The 23,143-nt window shown below is 39.6% G+C and overlaps 1 protein-coding gene across 1 annotated transcript; it reads right to left on the reverse strand.

The window, feature by feature from the left end:
• Positions 1-1,028: 1,028 nt before the first annotated feature.
• On the reverse strand, positions 1,029-23,130 carry LOC121638000 (junction plakoglobin-like). The gene is made up of 16 exons (XM_041982411.1): positions 22,979-23,130; positions 11,986-12,038; positions 10,205-10,372; positions 9,871-10,124; positions 9,397-9,635; positions 8,850-9,051; positions 8,456-8,600; positions 8,202-8,305; positions 7,769-8,107; positions 6,726-6,878; positions 6,505-6,624; positions 6,255-6,405; positions 4,440-4,561; positions 3,892-3,931; positions 3,009-3,138; positions 1,029-1,373 (listed from the first exon to the last, which is right to left on the reverse strand). The coding sequence occupies exons 2-15, from the start codon at positions 11,996-11,998 to the stop codon at positions 3,011-3,013; spliced, it is 2,178 nt and encodes a 725-aa protein (XP_041838345.1). The 5' UTR covers positions 11,999-12,038; positions 22,979-23,130; the 3' UTR covers positions 1,029-1,373; positions 3,009-3,010.
• Positions 23,131-23,143: the final 13 nt, after the last annotated feature.

Genomic DNA, 23,143 nt, shown 5'->3' on the forward strand with positions numbered 1-23,143 from the left:
GAACAAGTCTGGTATGTTTGGAAGAAAGCGCCTTTCCTCTAAAAAGAACCAGTCAACACGGCTTTGGTTTGCAAAACTGCATCTGAACAAACCACGAGGCTTCTGGGACAATGTCCTTTGATAAATCCAGACCAAAGTGAAGCTGTTTGATCAGAATGCACAAAAACCTGAACACAGCATATCAGCACAAAGACCTCATACAAACTGTCAAGCACAGTGGTGGAGAGCCGGTGATCTGGGCTTGTTCTGCAGGCTACTGCTCATGTGAGGTTGTTTTCCCTTTATTTTAACACCCGGTGAGGACCACCCTCACCCTGACCCTGCATGGAAAACCTTGGAACTAAAAAGGGATGCACACTAACATGAGCAGAGGAAAAGCAACAACAAAGAAATGAAGAATATTCTTTGTTTAGGAATAAATCAAGATCTTAGAATTATTAGTAATAAATGCAAATGAAGGTAAAGCAAATCAATTGTAATCTAAGACTCAGTAAACAAACACCATTCCATGTTTAATATATTCTTTATTTTTATTAAACAAAATTTCAGTAAAAACTTTTATGAAGTAGAAAGACAAATTTCCCTGTCAGTAGTTTGCTCCAGCTGTAGGGTCGTCCACACGTCGTATATTGTGTTGAGTAATCAATCAGACAACCTGTTGCACACGTATCAATCTGTCATTAATATACTGTAAAATTCACTTTAAAATCAAAGACATCTGTTAATATTCTGGCAGGTCAGGTGAACGTTTCCTAGTAAATAACTTATAAAAAGATGAGAAATCACAAAACAAAACAACTGTCTTGCTCTTTGCTGCCTCCTACTGAACTGGTGCCACAAGATAGAAGTGTTAACCGAGTCAAATTTCAGCTCACAGCGGGAGAAAGTGGACGAGCGTAGTGTCAAACCCACAGAGAAGACAGTAACTGTTAAAAAGGCATTAAGGGAAGCGGTGAGTAGGTGCACCGTGCAAGTTGAGCCACCTCTGGCAGTGTTTAACTATTATTCTCTTTTTGTTTCTTTTTCTTAAAAAAAAAAAAAAAAGGAAGCTACATGATTATCATTACAACATAAAATCTCTTTGGCATAGAACACCATATAACACCCACCCAGAAGCAGAAACACACATACTCACATGCACACACACGCTGAAAAGGTTCTCTAACAGAAACCTACGAGCATAATCAGCAAAATTATACTAGAAAAAAAACCAAGTTCAGCCCTGTTAAGATTATGAGTCCCATACTCGTTGATAGTTGCATATATTACATCAAGTGGAGAACGGAGGGAAAATAATCTCTACTGGTCACTATATTCTCCTCTTCTTTGTCCCATTGTGTCCCACTTCAGCTCCTCCTCTTCCTTTTTGTCCTCTGTGATGATGGGAAGATTAAAACCAGGATCAGAACAAAGATCTGAGCTGATTAAAGTTATTTTACAGTATTTAAGACTTAAATGTTTTAATACACTTATACATATACATACATATATACACATAAGACTGGTTAAATTTATGGCTGAGATGAATTACACACCCTTTTATGTACCACTACTGCATTATGGGAAATCCATGCCAGTATACTGTCAAGTGCCAAAGACTAACAACTTTTCAGTGTTCAATGGCTTAAAATAAAACTTTATGCATTAATGCAGCTGCTCACCAATCAACCTCCTCTGCTATGAAATATGAAAATAGAAATACGAGAGACATCTAGAAATTTCTACATTAACACTAACTGTAAAACACCAAGCTCATTATTACTGGTATTGACTGAGATGTAACAATAATGAACTAATAAAATTCAACTTTTCTCTGTGTAATCAAGATTTTATTTAATTTTTTTGCCTCTTGTATTTTGTCCTGTCATGTCACAGTTAGATAAATATTTAAAATCTAATCATGTCACATGTTTCTAAAACTTCTATGAAGTGAAAATCTTGTTAATGTTAAATGAAAATGACACTTCTGCTTTAGCAGAGGAAGCCTTTCAGATTTACAATCTGCAGAAGTTTTGAAACGACATCATAATAAACGAGAATATTTTCTACCAGGTAAAACAACCGGTAAATACACAGGCTGAAATAAAAAAAAAATATATAATTACTTAAATATATCAGTAGTTTAAGATTGTAAATAAATAAATAATTATTAAACTGATAATTATTTGAATGTGTTAATTATTTCACCATTTACTTATTTAATGTTAAGCTCCACTGTATTGTATGTATTGTAAGTCACTATAAACTGATACCAAATAAAATCCCTGCAGAGCCAGCATGAAATACTCGAGCACATTAGGCTGCATTTTTCTCTGTGTTTGATGGCTATACCTGTTAGTTACCGTGAATAAAAGAATAATAATAAAAATGGGGGGAAAAAAATCCAGAAAAGTATTATTTCAGCAGAAACCTCGACTTTAGACCAAAGTAATCAATAGCACAGTAACCAATAGCATGGCTAGTGATATCAAAATTAGCCCCGCCCACTGGGTTTAATGAATGAGACTGACAAATATATCATGAATATAAAAATTCATGATGCACTGCAGCATGGGGACCATGAAATAATTAAATGGTGAAAATTTATATATGTTTTTATGTACAATGCATTTACTTGTAATGTAATACATAATTAATTTAAATGTATTCATTTTCAATTTTAATAAATTAAAAAGATGTTTAATTTATTATTTAATGCTCTATTTCTGCATTATTGAGGCACTTTTCTCCCTCTGAAGGATTTTCTCTTTACCTGCAATTTCTAGAAACATTTTTACATACTTTGTACTTTTTGCATTCATCAGTCTTTCATCTACTGAATTTATATAAGCATTAGCTTCATTACATTATTTGAAATGCATTTAGGACTGTTTTATGCCATTTAGTTGTGTCTATTGCAATATGTGGACAAAAGCATTTTCCACACACTCCTAATGGAGCAGGAATAATAAGTTCCGGTTACAGTCAGCATACGATATGTTCAGTGGTCGGGGTTAACATGTACTGACCGTTAATATTGTTCAGGGTACTGTCTGTCGAAACCCATGGTAGGCGGGTAATCGTCATGCATCATGTTTCCATCCATACCGTCCATGCCATCTGGGTATACTCCATAGGGCGGGAAAGTACCATCCAGCTCTGCAAGCAGTTGCAACATTTGTTTTTCATCAGTTACACAAATAACCAACACATTACACACCGTTTACCGTCGCTTATCTACTGCAGCTGCTCCCATGGTGTTGACATACGAACTATAAATACAGAAAAAACTGCAGGAAGTCTTCATTTTTCAAGACTGGTTAAACAGAAAATAGCAGCTGTTTTTTATTTTTCTCTTGCTGGAGTCACCCTGCTTGGAGCAGGAAAAAAAGAACATTTTTAGACCATAAAAGGAAAAAAAAAGGGTGAGTGAAGGAAAAGATGGGGATTAAGAGAAAAATGCTAATGGAGATAAGGAAACATCCGGATGGAGGTCGGTGGAGGGACAAGGTATTAAATACTGGCCTATTATTATTATTATTATTAAATACATAAATAATAACAATAATGTCAGGTCAAAGTCCCGGCCAGGATTATTATACTAACCAGGACCTTGTCAGTGAATGAAGGATAAGAAGTCTTAAAGCACTACAGGAAGAGATTAAACTGAAATCAAGCGGTACATGAATGGAAGATGTAATACTAGAAAAGAGGACAGTGCTGCTTAAGTTTACTGTTTCAATAATAACAATGTTCATTAATATGTTCCAGTATTTTCTAATAGCTGCAATAGGTTGTAAATAAAGTCTGCAGTCAGCTGTGTGTGTGTGTGCGCGCAGCCTTTAACTGCTGTGGTTGCTCCCGCTGCACAGGAATGTGCTGCATGTGCACATTTCAGCTATAGTGACTCACCATCTGCATACGGTCCATCCATGGGGACACTGTTGTGGGCCTGACAAGGGGTCACAAGAAGGCAGAGGTCAGATACAACACCGCTTTTAAAAAAACTGAGCTTATAAGCAAGTCTTACAATCTTATATTTAGCCAAAAGTAGTTTTGATCGTGTTTTGAGAGTGATATACTCAGCCAGAACAGAATGTGTAAGATTATTAATGATGTATTTTATTTCTTATCTAGTTACTAAATCTTAATATTGCTTATTTTACATGCATATTAAGTTAAATCATCTCACTGAGACAGTTCAAGATCATATTGCATCTTTCCCAACCAATTTTAGCTGTGAAAACTTTTTTCAAGATCACCCAACATCAATTCACACACACTGAAAAGATACTGCTGTTACTGAATGCTGACTTGATGTGCAGTCTAAATATCAAGGTTTTATACATGTGAAAAATAAGTGGTGAAACGTTTTTGATATAAATACAGATGAAGATGTTTCACATCTATGTTAATGTTCAGCTGTCAGGGGCTGCCAGCAGGGGGCGCCATAAACTCACCATCTCCCAGGCAGCAGGATCATGTTTAAAGAGAGAGTGTGTGAGCTCCACTGACACTCGCTTCTTATAGTCCGAGTTCTTATCCTCAGAGATGCGGAAGAGCACAGCTGCAGCGTAAGTAGCTAGAGGGAAAGAATCAGAAAACATTAAGTGATGTACAAAAAAAGCTCAAGTTCCTAAACCAGAAAGACCTGGAGCAACATATTATACAAGCATGCTTGTGCTAATAATGGGTCATAGAGGGTGTGCATTGAGCCATAAAGGTCAAGAAAAGAACATATTCATTAATAACCCATGTCAGTACTAGCACAGACCATAAAGCATGAAATTCATGTCTGTAATTACACACAGTCCAGGACATTGGTATTTGGAGAGTTAACCGCTTGTTTTTTTAGGGTTTGTTGTCGTCAAATTACCTTGTTTATGTCTGTTTATGACTGTGTGGGTGGTTTCGTAAATAAGTACAAATATGGAAAGAATGAAACGTAATCATTTATTTTTTTGTAAAACGTCTTTGCAACGGCCTGAACCCAAACACACCAGCTGACATGTTTAACCTTCCACTGTAATGCTCATCAAGCGCTTCATTGAAGTCACCTGCAGCTCTACAGCTTTTTTCTACAATTCTGCTTAATTTATTTATACATCACTTTTTTTTTTATTTAAGTCAATGTTTTAATGAGACATCTTGATTATTGATAAGGAAAATATTCACCTACACACTGAAGACCACACATAACCTCCTGGACAGTCTTTGCAAACTTTTCTTCAATATGTCAACAATTATCTGGTTGTCTATTAAAATTATGCAATGTTCTTGTTATTTTGCAGGAATAGCTGCTTTATTCTCACTTATTTCAACAACTGAGGCTCAAGCTGGGTCTCTTCTAAAGCAGGCTATGATGGTAGCTCATTCTGTGTTAAACACTGATTTCTACAGGACATTGTGACATCTTTTTTAACATAACCTGCATGTAGCTGCACATTTATGTGCGGACATGTCTTGATAGCAGTTTTAGCACTGGCATCATTTCTCTTTCACCATGTATGTCATGACGTTAAACTACACAGATAAAAGTTCATAAACTCCCCAAACTGTGGGCTTTCAGTCCACACACAAAATGTCTTAACTCATGAAGGAGTTTTCCGGAACGATCCATTTTCAGTGTCAATATAAATGAGGTGAAAAAGCACAGAATACAAACATGCATGCAAGGACTGGGCCTAACAGGAAGATGTTGGCTACAAATGTCATTTGCTGAATGTGTCATGCTCAATAAGTGACTTATGAACTGAAGTAATTTCATATTTTAGGCCAATCAAACCAAACGGATAGTTCACCCATTAATGGGAGGATACAGTATTCTTAAAATGGAGGTTAAATATACGTCACATAGTGGGGCAGTGTAGCTCAAAATATCCTAACAACTTTTTTTGTGATAAAAGTACCGAATTTGCTAGGTATGTTATTAGATATACAGGAAACAAAACAACATAATAAATTCAACCCCTGGTGGCAGTGACATTTTTAAAAATGACCACGAGAAGTTGGCTACCTGCCATATTGCATGAGACTTGCATGCAATATTAACAAACTGAGACTCTAGTAATGCTAATATATATAATCTATCTCTCTATCTTACAAGTGTACTAACACGAACAAAAACAGGGAAATGAAGCTCACTAAACGGACATGATGATGATGATGTGAAACTCCACTTCCAGTAAGTGTAACACTTGAAACATTCCTGGTTTCAGCCAATGATTGAATGCCATGAGAAGCTAATGGTAATGCTCTATAAGTAAGCATCTCACCGATGCCCTCGTTGTTGGAGTGCAGCAGCTCCATCAGTGGGGCTGATGCTCCCTCACTGTCGATCATTTCAGCCGCTGCTTTGTCCTGGGCCAGCTCACACAGGACGCCGGCTGCCACACGCTTCACGTTGTCCACAGGAGAGTAGAGAAGCTGCAGAGGACAGGTGGAAATGAGTCAAAGGAAAAAATAAAACCTTAAAAATAATCCAGAGAAGGGAATGTGTTAGCTTTAGTTTCTTTTGTTTGTTACCTGGACAAACAGAGGAATGGTCTGTAGGTTGGCGATCTCTACTCTGTTGGTGGGATCTCTGGCCAGGATATGTAGTGCTCCTGTGCAGCCCTCTACAATCTCCTCCATCCTCACTCCATCCTGACATAAAAAGGGGTCAACATTATTTTACAGAAATACAGTTTGCATGCTCTGTTAAGCTAACTGGCTGTGACGCCCTTTGATACTAGCTCATCACACACCTGGTATGTCTGCTGGTTGGATGAGCCGTGTTTCTGGGCATCCTGGTGGGCTTTGAGCAGCAAGTTGACCAGACGGGGTATGGCTCCTGCCTCTCTCAGAGGGAGCTGGTTCTCCGGGCACAAGGCCAGATTACGAACGAGGCCGACTGCAGCCTTTAGGCAAGGAAAGAGAGACGGATACAGTCAGTATACGACTTCTTTATATTCAAATTGTAAAAAACCTCAAGCTTTTGTTTCATGCTCCTTCAAGCTAACACCATCTGTGCAATCCTCCTTTTGTCCCCTCAGTTACTACCAGTTTTCAGCCTTCCTCATAGGATCCTTTTTTCCATTTTCCTTAGCCCTTAACTCAAAAGACATTTTTTTTAAATGTAAAAATACATGTAGAGCCTCATCCTTTACAAACACTGTCAACATATAGACATTATTATTTCAGGACAGCCCCAGTTGTCAGATTATGAGGCTAAAATGATGTAATATGAATGTATCAACAGATATAGCACGATAAAGGCAAACCCAAAAAAACAACAGTACTAACAGAACACACAGACAACATGTCATTCTCTCATATCTTAGCTTTCAGGAGTAAAAATATTGGCATTGAAACAAACACACAACAGAAACAATTTTTATATTTACACTTCTTCCAGCAGGTGTGTTTTCTTTTTTGATGTTGACAGTTATTTGGGCTACTACAACTCAGCTTAGTTTTGGTGCCTCCCTATCCATCATATTTTCCCCCACAGAGTTACACACTACTGTTCCTGAGAAGTTGTTGACAATATAAGCAATAGTGTTTAGAGGTGCCAGCGATCTAGCAGAGGTTTAAGGGTTAAACCACCTCCTCATTTTAGCAGGTGTAGACCATCATAAAAATCAGCAAAGCATAGATCAAGGTGGGAGTATAAAAGCATTTCTAAAGGTTTTGACTGTTTCCACGAGGACAATGGTTTTCTTAAGTTTGACATGTAATAAGATTAAACTGTCATGACTTTTCTATCAGGTGAGCAAAATTTTGGAGAGCACCGTTTCCCTCCATCTACCTTGATGACTGGCCAGTAGTGAGGCTGGTTGAGCAGCTTGATGATGGCAGGGATGCCGTAATGACTCCTCACAGCATTCTGTGTCACCTCAGCCTGCTGGTGCCGTGAAGTCAGATGCCGCAAAGCACAAACAGCAGGCTCGGTCACATCCTCCTTCTCCCCGGCGCGCAGTATGGCATGGATCAGCGCTTCAACGCCGTTGTTTTGGGTGACCAGAGTTTTATTGTGAGCATTGTTGCACGTGAGGTTCGACAGGATGCCTGTGGCACAGGTGAGCATGTTAAGGTCATCGGAACTGAGGAGCCCCACTAGGACCTGCAGCAGGCTGTCCATTCCCTCCTGGAGAAAAACAAGAGATTCATTTCTCAGAAGTTAAATGAGTGCAGAATTACAGGAGGAATTAAATGGGAAGTTGAAACGGTTAAAGTCGGACCTGCTTTGTGGCAGCATCAGACAGGTTCCTGAGTGTCCAGAGGCAGTTCTGCACCAGACGAGGGCTGGAGCCAGTCAGGTGTTTACCCAGAGCCTGCATCCCACCTGAACAGACACATGAAAATCACTCAGCTCTCAGCAACATCTCATAACGGCTGTTTGACAAGAGGCCACAGATCAGGCAAAAAAATGCAGGCCCACCTGCATGACTACCCTGCACAGGTGTCTGCTGCCACATAAAAACAGATTACATACCAGCCTCCACAATGGCCGGTTTGTTGCTGGGACACACAGAAAGGACTTTCAACACACGGCTTGTGGTCCACAGCAGCTTCTCATAGTTGTAGTTTCTCATGATGTGGACTAGACCCTCAGGACCCCCATTGGCAAGGATGATGAGCTGTTAGAGAGAGTTGGTGAGTGTGTGTTGCATTTACACTGCTGCGACCTAAGCAGGCAAAATAACACCTGTCTACTTTCTTCAGCCACACCCATACCCTCACTGTTCCCATGCCGCACCCAAATCAAAACACTTCCACACACAAGCAGATAGTTTCAACAGTCTCATGTCAGAGTATTTGGTTGCAGTGTTGTTTACTTATTTTTCTTACAAGGAAAAAAACTGACAATCCAACAGAAGCATGCACACCTTGCTCTCCTGGTTGCCATATGACAGCAGCTGCAAACAGTCTGTTGTGATGGCCAAGAACTTGGGGTTGCTCTTCTTCAGCAGGGGAACCATCCTCTGCAGTCCATCTGCCAGACGGACGGCCATCTTGGCTCCCTCTTGGTGCAGCAGCAGGTTGTGGAGCGTGGTGATGGCATAGAAGAGCACAGACTCCATAGGAGAGCTGAAGAAGATGAACACGTGTCTTGAAAATGTCCATTTTACAGAGAAAACTTCCACCTGTGTCTCACTTTTGACATTTCAAGTGATGTTTTACATTTTATGCAAATAAGATCTAGTCTTCTAGTCTCATTTTGTCTCAGCTAAACCCATTTCCTGTCATGTCTAAGACCCACAGTAAACTAAAATGTAGTGAGAAGAAAACGACTTTTACTTGAAGGCAGGACTGGTTGCTTTCACTCATTATATTTATTAAATAAACTAGAACTCCTTTTGAAAATGCACTAAAAAGTAGCTGCATCTGAATACAGCATTTCAATATATTCGGGTACAACCATAAACGCAGTACCTGAGCATACGGACGAGTGCGGGAATCCCTCCTGACTTGAAGATGGAGAGCAGGCCTTCTCTGTGGTGGGACAAGTTGTGGAGGATGCTGGCTGTGGCCCGTGCCGTCTCCATGTCACTGGTGTTTTGCATGGCCCGGACCACCGCTGCCACCATCTGAGGGGATTGCATCAGTGCATGCCGTGAGGCCTCCTTACGCGTGAGCTGGTTGACGATCTGTGCTGCCTTGCTGACCACCACCTGTGTGTGGGGAAAGAAAAAAAAATAAGTTTTTTTGTTATCTCAGGTCTGTGGCTGAGACTGTACTTGAAAGATTTCAATAACTTTTTTTTAGAACAAAATAAATAGTCCGAGGAGAGTTCTGTCATGTGTGGAGTCTTGTCTACTTCTCAGCGAGCTAATTTCACTAAGTGGTTCTTCGTCTCTTTATAGGTGATGAACTAATAGTTGGAGGTGTGTTGGTGTGCACGGGCACCTGGTCTTCATCGTTCAGCAGTTTGGTGAGCTCAGGCACGGCGCGTGTTGCCAGCTCGGCATCATCCTGGTAGTTGATCAGATGAATGATGGCCGTCTTCAGCATCTGAGAGGGCTCGGCCAGCCACTGGACGTTGGTCATCTGGGACGGGTCCGTCTGAGTTGACAGGATGGTGGTGCCAGCCTCTAGTGTCTCTGGGAACATTGCAGCTCTCACCCTCTGGGCTCTGGTCATCGCGAACTGAGCATCCAGACCTTTTAGAAAGTGCGATGATGATGAATAAAAATGACCAATTTAAAGAAGACCAGTGAATCTGAGTGCTGCGTTGTCTTACCGGGCTCCTCTGATGTGACAGTGGTGGTCATGGTGTAATGCTTGGTGGTGGTGAACTCGCCGTCATCATCTCTGACTGTGGTGGCTCCAGACTGGATGCCAGAGTCGAGGCCGTACATTGTCTGCTGCCACTCTGCCACCTTCACAGATCCTCTTTCCATCTCACCCACTGCCAAGCGCAAAGAGAGGAAAACATGTTGGAAGTACTGCAATTATATTTCAGTAATTTAATAAGATTTAATCAACACCGAATGAGCAGTAAAGGAGTTTTATTCCACATTTTTCACCCCTATGAATGAGTGCTCGTCACCAAATGCAGGAACCGTTTTATAGAAGAAACCTTTAGCTCTTATTTTTAATGGGGAAGTGACCTTTATATGAATCATTACAACAAAAGCTGGAAGATGGAAAGGTCATGATCAAATTTTTTACCACCCCTTTTTCAAATCTGTTATAAAATGAGCTCATAAAGTTCAAATGGGTTGGTCCATGCCAATTAAATCTATTTTAAATAAATATCCCAATTCATTCGTTTTTTTAAACCCCTTTTCTGGGAAAAAAGTTTATTAACTTAATATATCAGAGGTCCCCAACCCTGGTCCTCAAGGCCCACTATCCTGCAGGTCTTAGATGTCTCCCTGCTGCAACACACCTGATTCAAATTAAACGGCTCTCTGACAGGCTCTGCACAAGTCTGCAACTGAGCCATTCATTTGAATCAGGTGTGTTGCAGCAGGGAGACATCTAAGACCTGCAGGATAGTGGGCCTTGAGGACCAGGGTTGGGGACCTCTGTAATATATGACTAAAATAATACTTAATTTAAACTGACAGGGAGAGTTTAGCATATAAAGAAAAACAACAACAAACAACAGCCACCACAGCATGAAGTCCTAATATATCATTTGTGTACCACTTAGTCTTTCTCCCACAAAAGGTTTAATCAGGCAGATATCAGTCTAGAGTGGAAAAGTGAAAATAATTTTTAAAATGAAACGTATGTTTCATGTTTTTACATGACTTTTGCAACTGCATTGATGCAAAGTGTAAATATCATAACTTGCTTACTTTTTCCAAATATTTCTCCTGCTACATTTCCAATATATCTGAAAAGACTCATCTTTAATTAAAAAAAGTGAATACTTTCCTTCACCCTTTAAGCAGATAACTATAGACATTAAAGTACTACTCAGACTTAAACTACTCTGCTTAGTTTCTTTTAACAGCATTTAAAATGTGTTTTAAACCATTTTTGTTTGACGTCTCTTTGCCATTTGTGTTACAGATGTTTCATTTTTTGAGAATATGATAAATATGGCATTTTTCATATTGTAATAATAACTACAGGGCAGTTATTGCCTAATTAAATTTACTATTGCCCCTAAGAAATATTAGCTGGATATAATCAGTTCTGAACATTGGGCAGTAAAAAATGACCTGGGTTGTCATTATAAATAAAAACTGCTCCTTAATTGACTTACCTGGTTTAATAAAATCAAAACTCAAGAGCTGTGAAAATATCTTTTCTAATTTATATTAGTTATGCAACACAACCCCCCCCCCCCTACATAAATAATGTCATGCAGTATTTCTAAACTTTATGAATATTTGGGAAGTCTTTTATCAAGATGCCAGCTGCTCAACAAGAAAATAATGTGAAGTCTGAAATTAAATGCCCACAACAAATTCTACATAAAATTACATCACTGAAACTGAGTTTCTAAGAAAATAAAACTGAGTAAAATGTACAGAAATGATCAAATATAAGGACTAAATGACTTACTTTGCATTGCCATCCTTGTGTCCTGTTATCAAAGCAACAATGATGGAGCAAACCTAAAATACAGAGAAAAACAAAGTCAGGACTTCTAAGCTCCCCTCCGATCCAAATTATGAAGACATTTAACTAAAAGTCCATGTTTTCCTGAATTACTAAACGTTCTGGCAGAATTTCCGCCTCTTACACAAGACTGTCATTTTTTTTTTCATCTGCCAGTAAGACAGCTCCAAGCCGGGCCCTCCTACCCAGCAGCCGTCAACCCTGACCTGAAAATGACAACACGGAGCAGCAGCAGGAGGGAGGAGGGAAAGCTGCAAGTCTGAAATTCTAGGTGATGACTTTTAACCTCCGGCCCCCGCCCATACAGCCGAGGGAGTAGTCTGCTGCAGACGTACGAATCAGAAACCTGCTTGTCGGGTTTAGATTCCAGAGGGTGAGCGTGAGAGCGCACTCTTCGTCAAACAGAAGCCCAAACACCTGTACTGTGACCTGAGTACATTTTTCTTTTCATGTAAACTTTTAACATTTACTATCTAAAATCTCACTAAATCTGAGAAACTTTACACCGCTGTGGCTAATATAAACCAACAATGCTATAGATTGTGTAACAAGAATCCTACTTGTTGGTACGTCCACATTTATGTTACACAGATAAAACATTTAGGAGACTTCCCAAATCCACAGCAACGTCTAACCACCAGAACATGCATAGATGATTTTTGCCACATTTCTGCTGCCTGAACATTTTTCACCACAGAAATCTCCTTTCTTATTCCCCGGCATTTATAATAGCCGTCTGTCATTTCTTGTGACATTTAAATGATGGTACAATGCATCTACTGTGCTGCTTACAAGTGTTTTCAGATGTTTGGCTGTTACAGAATTTTTTGTTGAGCATGTTCATGTGGCACGTTGTGTCTGTGATGATCTGAAGGGACTGGAGGACAGAGGCTTCAATAAACAAGAGAAAGAAAAATTTCCATCCACGAAAATCTTTGTATGACAGCACAAAGCGACTCAGTGTAGTAAACAACTGCACGCATCTTCAGTCTTTATCACCAATAAAACATGTCCTTGCAAAAAGAAATCATAATGTTAAGGTGCTGTGCCAGCACAAAACAAGCTATAAACACATGTTAGCACATGTACCTGCACTTACAGTCAGGTCAGACCAGGTACTCTGATTAAAGCTGATTACTAGACAAATTAATACAGTTTATACAAACATGTGCTGCCTTGCAAAGATTATACAAATAGAAATTAAATACAAATTAAAAAGTCACCCCTCATCTGAATTTAGATGAAGAGGTTTCTCTTTTTATGCATTTCCACTGGTTTTGCTCAAACATGCTCGCAGCTTCTTCAGACAGCTTTGATTTTTTTTATTACAATGTGCATTAAGTAGAAACTGACACCAGCAGAATATGCTCATCGTCTGTTTTCAGTTGCCTCTTTGTGGTATCCCGTTGGACTAAGAACTCTCAAACTTGCACATTTTCTTCTGGGACTGCATGTGTGTCATTAGGAAAAGATACTCTTACCCAAACCTGATATTCATGTAAGGTTTCAACATGTCTCTTTATCTTTGTTCACCTTCAGAGAGCAGGAGCTCAGTGAGTTTCTGCCGCAGTGAGTCTGGCATCAGATCCCGTAGGATCAGGCCCCACAGGACTGTCTGTACTTGCAGCTACATGCAGCTTTAGACATGATGCACTGACTCATCACACCACTGACAACTGTGCTTGTAGTCACTGTGCTTTCTCACATTTATGTGTAAAGGTGTGGCTTCTTGTTAAATAAAAGGAGAGGGTTTAACTACCAAGTACCAAACCAAGTTTCATTTTGTGTTTTCAAAAGCCTTTTTTACATTAATTTTAAAAGACCAATTAAGTCAACATAATGTTTGTTTGTAGCAGATGGTTTGAAGTGCTCACACAGAACTTTATTGTTCTCAGTAAAACAGAGACTGTGTTTGTGTAGGCTTTGTTTTCCTGGGTGAGGCAGAGGGTTCAGCCAACTGTTGTAATGCTGCGACACACCCTGCTGATGGCCAAGGTAACTCTCAGTAACTGAACTGTGGGGGTTTTATCTCCACATCTATCTGATGTATGAAGCTATAAGAACATATTTGTAGTGTGAAGTGGCCTTCCTTCATTTTTATTCCCCTCTCATGGCTAAATCTTAATATACTACTACTACTACTACTACTACTAATAATAATAATAATAATAATAAAATAAAAACACTTGGCTTGAGAATATTCAGACATTATCATGTGAAAGAACCTGACAGTCTGGTAAGATGAAATAAGAACAAATTTCTAGGTTTAGACAAGTGTGAAATATGAGTGGTAAAACACTAATTTCAGGTCCTTTATTAAGTAAAAAAAAAAAAAAAGTCCTCAAGACCATCATGTCAACGCTTCTTTCAGTGCTGTTTCTCACTTTTAGAGAAATTATTTTAAAATATTCAAGATTTGCTGTTATTTGTTCTTTAAGAAATTTTGAATTATTTAAATAGACAACACAGAAAAAGCTGAAGTTATTGCAAAAATCTTTTGATACATCATCCTTCATTTTTTCAGTTGCCACAAAAACACGTGTTATGTGATTCAGACTGGACTTTGCTCTCTTCCAGTTAATGATTGAGCCCTCCTTTTACGCTCACTGTACCTTGCTTTATCATCATCATTACCACCATCATTCATCTACACACCCACATAGATGATATGCAACATGGAGGCCTCTCTCTGAGCAAAAAACACCACACATTTCACACCAGTCACCTCCCACCATTTTCTTAAGCAACAACCTCTGTGGGTGACTTTGGGAGGCTTCTTCCAAAAAACAGCCAGCGCAGTAAAAGCAGGAATGCGTGTCAGTGAAAGCTGCCAGAGAGCGTGTTGCAACAGAAAAGTACTTATGGACACGTTCCAGCGCCCAACGCTGAAACACTGGTGTGACATTCCACGCTAACGTTTTATATTCAATCTGTCCTGAGTCCAACTGGGAAAAAAGTGCACACAGTTACACTTTTCTGAGTTTAAACTTTTCTAAACTTGATTCTGACTCACTCATCAACTCTGAACTGCTGAAACTAACAGATGCTGTGAGTACATGGCTGCTGTGACAAAGGATGAGTAACCCTGTTGTCACTAATGAGAACACAAACCTGCCTCCTTCACAAGAATGTCAGCCAGGACAGGGTGTGGCAGAAGACTGCGTGGGTGAGAATGAATACACCTAAAAGGGAGTCAGTCACTTTAATAACAAGTTTTGCTAACTGAATGAAGTCATGAAAAACATTGCAGCAGGCAGATTTTGACTTTAGTGGTCTAAGCTCTTTTTATATCCCAGCAAGAATGAATCAGGTCAGGGAAGAGGCCCAGGGGGCCAGGGATGAACTCCGGTCATATTCCAGAGGCTCCTAACATGCTCTACCGAGTTTCAGTGATTTGTTATTTAGGCTTACGCGTGTTTGGCAGGCTGTGGTGTAAATAAAATATCTCTGAAATTTTGCTGTTCGCTCTGCTTGGCTTTTACACGCCTGCTTGAGAACATTAAGCCTGCACAAGTAGAACAAAGGACTAGTTTTGGAAAATGTTTGTCTTTTTGCCAAAAGTTAAAAGAGAATATTGAATAATCTCTGGACAAGTTGGCCGGTAGCCAGCGAGGATAGGTTACTATCAAGATTCCTGGTTTGAAATATAACATCACTCACCAAACCCTTTGAAGTTTATAAATCTACATCAAATTTGTTTGATGTTTGATATGATCTAAACAAGAATAACAAAACTATATCATGTTTCGACTCAAAGATGCGCTAAGCTAGCCTTCTTCTGGAATAAGAGCAATCTTGCAGCAAGAAAGCGAACATGGAAGGAAGATCATCGTGACTAAGAAACTTTACCACATGTGGTATGAATGTGATTCCATCAGACTAGCTGGTGTTATGTTTAGTCTGACAAGCAAATAAAGCAGATTATGTTAAGACACATCTGTAAAGCTTCTTGCACCATCTGGACTGATAAACTATTCGACATATAGGTCAGCCCGTCACATATAGTGCACCCCCCAACCCCCACCCGACATGCAATCTACACTCCCGTTTCCCACAAGACTTTAACGCATCCTGCACTCACACCATCCAGTCCCCAGGATGCTGTAGATGGGCCGTCCCGCCAGCTGTGCCTCATGATCACTTCTCTGCAGATCTGAGGTTCAGCTTAACACGTCTACAAAACCCTCCTGGTCCCCAAACCACAGGTCTCTCATCCCCTGCTTGTACAACAATATCTGTTCTGGCACTGTGATGGCAGCGGGGGCTAACTGGAGAGCTGTTAGCTATAAATCAATAGGAGAGGATGTGAAGTGGTACACAGCTAATGGACTTATTGTGGTGGGTGACAGGGAGTGGTGGTCAACATTATCTGTCTCATCAACGCTGCCAGGCTGTCTAGTCAAAGAGAGGAAGTTTATTTGGAGAAGTTGTTCTCACAGCTGTTCATATATACTAAAAAATACCTGAGACAAACTTGGTAGGTGTCACGCAATCAGTTCAAGTGAATTCGTTTAGTTTGGTCCATGAATTGTAACAAGCAGCAGATAAAACCAGCCACCATAAAGGCTCACACAGAAGGAGCCAACAACATATTACTGGCGTTCACCAATCTGAGTTTGTCTAAATGTGGCAGATATGGTAGAAGGCTACTCTTCCCCGCCTCATCTGGAAACCCTCCAAACAACACAGTCAACCACCACGATGAATAAAATAAGCAGCAGAATGGCCAAGAGCCTTGTTCTGTCAGTTGACTCACTGCCGCTACTTTAATGAGCCAAATTAGGCCAGTGGATGCAGTACGGTGGCTGTAAACTAGAGCGTAGCTGTGTGCTCCCTCTGGGATCTCACTGTGAATCAAAGGAAATGTGAGCGGCCTCGGAGGAGGTGTCTGAGTGCAGACCAGAATCACATTACACAAAACTGATAAAGGAAGAGGGAAGGAGTAAAGAGTGCTGTACCCAAGTTGCAATAAAGGCTCAGTCGTACAAAGTTCACAAAACAGTCTGTTATAAATCTGATAAAGTGTACACAGACTGTTGTTATCTGATAAATATATCATAGACATGTGCCTATCAAGTGGATTTAGTCAGTTTTATTTAATGAAAGATAATTTTTCAATTCCTGTGTGCAGAAAGTACCTTTAACCCTAAAAAAAAACATTATTGGTTTACTTGTTTGCTTTCTTATTGGATAAAAATACATGTAAAATTATTCAAAATTAATGTATCAATAGATATAGCACCATAAAGGCCAACCCCAAAAAACCCAGAATGATAAAATGATCAATTATCTTTATTGTGATGGCTGTAAACATATTTTGATAGCCTTTTTCAATTTAAATTATAGTGTTTGGTTTTGTTTTTATGTCCAAAATAAAGAATTCAACTAACTATTACTAACAGTTCTTTGTAGAAATAGCACAGCGATTAACAGTCTTTTCTCATCTGCACGTTGTTTTCTCACGTCTTGGCTTACCGAAGAAAAAATAATGGCACTGAAACAAACACATAACAGAAACTATTTACATATTTACACTTAATCCTCATTTGAAGTTATTTATGCTGCTATTTACCTACTAGCTTCACAAAACCAACTCCAACTCAGCTAGTGTTTGGCGCCACCGTGCATCAAACGTCTTCTTGGCTTTATTCCAGCCGTAGAGGACAATTTTTGTTCTTTTCAGACAGACATACCTTTCTTGTCACTTGTTGGTCTTTAGCTGCTCCTGATTGGACATTACCACCAATTTAAGCTATGTAATTTGTTGAAAGTGGTTTCATCATCATTTCTGGGTCAAAACAGAGGTCTCTTAGCAACATGGTAGTAGGGATCTTTTTTTTTTATTATGATACCATTATGATATTCAATATGATAAATAATTGGGTTATCATTGATTGCTTATTGTGGATTTGCCATAGTCTCCATTTTGCGGCTGAATTATAAACATCCTGGACGGGATATAAACTTCTGTAGATAACCTAAAGGGTAAACTACTGATCACAACTCAGCCCACAGAATTACACACTACCATTCTTGATAAATTGTTGACAATATAAGCGTTGCCAAGGCAACAGAAATTTAGTTGAGTTTTAAGGCAATGATTTTCTCTTTGAACTTGAAGAAGATATGCCCTCTCCATGTTGTTTGGTCAGTGGAAGGAAGGAAGAGGATGAACTAAGTCACAGATAGCACAGAGAGCGTCTATGCTACTCTGCTTGTGTGAGAGAGAAAAAGAGTGGCTACATTGTCCCATTGACTGCTGTTACAGTGAATAGAAAACCTCCCTCAAGTGTCCCAGCTGAATGCAGCCAAACAGGACTGAAGCACATCAAGATGGCTCAGTGTAGTCAGGCGCCAAGCTTGGTGGCCAAAGCTGCATTCAAAGCCCTGTTTAAAGGCCTGATGGGGAGTTTCTTCTTGAACTGCCACTGCTATGCATCAGTGTGTGCCTGAACATTGAGGCGATGTGACAGATGATTAATTTTTCAGGGAGATTAGAGGCACGAAGGAGAGGGAGGGGGCTGCTTGGGCAAGCAGTGCAAAAGGCTGGAGAGATCTAAAGAATATGGCAAATTTGTTTAGCAAGTTAAAGTTCAGTTTGTTCATCTATAAGTAGGCTATGGACTATTCTGGGCAAATCCCAGAAGCAAACTATCCACCATTGCTGAGGTGGCATTTCTGTGCATGTTGAAGCAGAACAAATGAGAATCTGATTATTTTCTTAATATCAAAGAAATATGTTGGACTTTCACGTTTCAGGGCTATTTGAACGTAAGTGGAAAAATGGAAATAGTGGTTAAAAAAAAGAAGAATGCCAAGATCAGAGATTTATTTCATAAAGATTTCTGCTGTGTGACGCTGAGAGGAACAGTGGTTGACACCGTTTGTCCAATGATGTCTGGGTGTTTTCATCAGGGAGGAACAAGCTGCCATGGCAGAGGAAACACTGGATTTTCCCCAACAACACAACCACTGTAAATTCTGATAAACAGTTGTTAATCTGACACTAAACTGTACATTTCCATGTTGTCTTCCAGCTTAATGTGACATGAGGTGTAACGATTGTTATGCTACTTAATGCTAACGGACTAAGAAACAAGGGGCTGCGGTGTTGCTGAGTGTTAATGACTACAGAGATATTGTTAAATAAAGTTATTTGCTCTTATCAAGGCAACATTGTGACAAAAAACAAACAAAAAAAAAAAACATCCACTTAGAAACACAAACAGATCAGGTACATGGTGTCCTGTAGCCTAAGCTAGTTATTAGAAAATTAACAGCCTTAGCAAGACTAAAACTATTTCTATGACAACTTTTGATAAATTATGAGATTTGCATTTTATATTCCAGTGTGGATTCTGTGGATTAAAAGCAGTTTCTGGCAACATGGTTCACGTTAATGCTTTGATGTCTGACTAATAAAAAAAGAATTTTGAGATCTCCAGATAAGATGCCCCAATCAACAAATGTAAACCCCTGTCAGATATCCATACGGCTGTCCATGTTGGCACATACGAGATAACTAGATGGTATTTTTATTGTATTAGAACATTAGATAATTAATGATGTGAAACCTCAATTATGGCGGCATCGCAAGATGGCACAACATACAAAACGGCCGCCATATTAGGCAAAAAATGTGCTACATATTTGACACATTATCAGAGAATTAAGTGACTCATTCTGATATCAATCATCGTGTTTAATACACGGCTACAGTCAGATGAAAACTCCAAAATATCAACTTTGAACAAACAAAGCAGAAATGAAAAGAGAAATAATAACAGCCTTGACTCACTACAACGCCCATGCATTTTTTTTTGTCTTCCTGATTGTAGGCAGTGTTTTACAAAGTACTCACAGGCACCAGGGTTGCACAACTTCCATAACCCATGAGAGCATGAAATTTTTCAAAATGAGTGAACAAACAAAAGAATCAAAAACTGATGCAGATGGTTTTAACCAAGCAAATGCAAAACGAACGTCTCTGTGAGATGCTGGCCTTCTTCCTGATGCCTATCTACCAAGTCAAGCTTCCATGTTAATTTGTTTTCTGTTTCAGCCACACCCTCGTTCTTCTCGGTCTTTCATGGAAGTGTAATTAAGGGACAGGGAGGAGGCGAAGAAAAACAGACACCACAGGACTCGGAGTCGCTGTGCTGAGAAGCACAGCTCTGCCAAATCATCCAACTGTGAAAACTTTCTCTTTCGAGTCAGTGCTGGAATCTGGTTCACCTCCTCCTCGGCTGGATAATGAAAAAATGATCAATGGTAAAAATATTCACAGATGAAAACAGTGAGACTCGGCTAGTACAAGCAGCCTTCAGACCGATGAGTCACAATTTTAGACGTCTTTGATAAAAGCTGACTTGAAATGAGTTTCTTCTGGCATTTTAAATGCCAATGACGGCGAGATAAGTCCTTTGGTATTTTAAGTGAGGGACATTTTCTTGCCCTTGTTTGATCCAACCAAGAGAACTGCTGAAGGTAAATAATTCACTTTGGAGTGGGTAGGGCTCAGCTGGGCAATGCCAGCTATACTTGCTCAGCAATGTGCCACTATTTACTGCTAGAAGCATCTGTGTATTTGTTGGTGGCAGCAATAATCGGCTTTATAAATAGATGTTTTGGGTTGAGATGGCCAGTTATCATTTAGAGAACCTGAAGATCCTTCACATAGATTTACCCCCTTCTCTTCCAGATGTGCTTTCTTGCTTTATGTCTTTTTATTAAATAAAGATTATTTAAAAAAAAACAAAAACTTTGATTTCTTGTTGGTTTTATATAATAAAAAAATCAAGCAAGTACAGATTTTCTAGGAGCTGGGACTTTCATAAAACAGCTTTGGTCTTGGCAGCAGCAGTGTCTGGTGAATTTTCTTCTGGAAAGGTAAACCTATGGAGATTTTGATGCCGTCACACCACTCTTCGTTTATGCTTTCACCACACGAACCCCATTGAAGTTGATGGGAAACTTTATCTTTCTGTGTTCCCTTCTCCATGGGAACAGTAAAACAAAAAGGCAGCTTGATATGCAAACACAGAGCAGGTCGTACAATGTGGCTGTAACTGAGACCCTGGAAAGTACTCGGCCACCGTGAGACAGAGACAGACGAGGCAAGACAGGGGAGGATATATGTCATACATTAATCCCCTTTGGAAAGTGTAGACCCAATTGTAAACTGAAGGATCTCCTAGCCTCTTGCTTTGCTAATGTAGGACACTATCAGGGAATTAGGCAGAGGGGGGCAGGGATTAATGCTGTGCCATCACAGCTGTAGCTGCGAAATCTACTGTAAGTCACCCCTGCTGCTGTCCCACCACCCATCCACTCTTTTCCCTGAGGGCAGACAGGAACAGCTTTCCAAACACGCCTCTGTCTGCTGCTGGACTCTGAGCCAGACTGGCACAAAGCATGGACAACACGTCCTATTCAACCTGCTGCTTATTCAACAAACTCAGCTGGAACCATTGGTCTAGAAACCAGCTGAAAACCACAGTCTCTTCTGGCACTGATCTGGCTGTTTTTGTGATGCTAATCGAATATTTAAACACAAGAACAATAGTTAATCAGATTTATCTTCGCTTCAAGAGAAAGAACCGTAGTCAAACCTTTAATCCCAAGTTTATTCGTGCCAAATGAACAATACTGAAGCTGGCCCAAGACGATGCAAATGACTTAATCAGATAAGGAAAAAAGTGATTATAACTGGATGCTGATTTCAAATGATTTACTCGTGAAATAAAGTGTACCCTACTAGACGCTATAAAGAACACATTGTCTTGCCAAGTTTAGAGTTTCTGCAAATTAAATAAAAAGGTCAATTAGGCCTGTCATAACTAACAGTTAACCATGTTATTGCTGTTATCTGAGATCATCTTGAACATGGCTGCACAATTCTGATCTTATTCATCCACTTTAAAACAGCTGAGTGGAACTGTCAAAAATGTCATATTTCCATTATGTTTTTCATCATTTAACAGATTCCAATGACAGAGTCGGACCCTTTTCATGACATTGTGACATGTCTGCCTTCTGCTATGTTCATGGTATTGTTGAAAAGGACTTAAAAAGGTAGATTTATTTCCCATTCCTTGCATTATTTTGGAATAAATTTAGCAGTTATTTTTACAATGGAAATGATTAAATGAGTAGTTAGCTTAAAGAGACTTAAAATCATTAAATGCAAGCATTTCTTTGACAGATATTCATGACTAATATTTCATAATAATGACAACCCCACTGGCAACATGCTGATGTGGGAGTAACACGTCAGAGTGAGAAATTACAGATGTGCATGCACAAACTTGTAAGTCCCCCTATGCGCAGTTCAGTTAGATACTGTAGTTTGACATTTGAATTAAGGAAAGCCACAAAAGTGAAACCTTTGCAACCTGTGGCAAAAATACAAAGAATGAAAAGCAGTTCTTGATATAGAGATAACAGTGACACTGGGAAATACCAACTGACCGACATTGTGTAACCTTTTTTTTTTTTTTTTTACTTGATTTGTTTGGATACAAAACATTTTCCCTTCACCTGCTACTCTCGCGCACCACCTCTCTACGGAGCTCCACTGGTAAACGACGTTTACATAAATTCGATTCTAGGTTTAAATCGTTTTTATCATTTACCCCCAAATAACTATGTGATACTTTGTATGGTAAGAAAACTTTCGGAGCTTGCCATCAGACACAAGCTGCGGTCATGGGAGAACTCGCGCTGATCTCACGCGGAAATGAATTCCTTATTCTAAACGTGTTTCTTTACTTACCTTTAGTCTAACAGACATGCAAATGTAAACAAACGCTGTCAAACACAAACACAATTGTATTTATAGAAAGTCGGATGAAGATTAAGCATGAAAGAGTGAAAACAGCGTCACTAAGAAAAGCATCAGAAGCCGTTTAACAGCTGTAAAACTAGTAGATCTTACCTTATGAAAACGAGCGGAATCTTTTTTAGAAATCAATCCAAATCTGTGTTTTTTCCCTTCGTTTCAGAGATTATTCTGTATGTCTCCAATCCTCTCTCCCCTCTGCTGCTGGTCGACGGTCCGCTGAACAAAAATGAGTCAAAGGAGCGTCACCTCAGCCCAGAC

The sequence above is a fragment of the Melanotaenia boesemani genome, chromosome 4, assembly GCF_017639745.1.
Source record: "Melanotaenia boesemani isolate fMelBoe1 chromosome 4, fMelBoe1.pri, whole genome shotgun sequence".
In the NCBI taxonomy this organism is placed as follows: Eukaryota; Metazoa; Chordata; class Actinopteri; order Atheriniformes; family Melanotaeniidae; genus Melanotaenia; species Melanotaenia boesemani.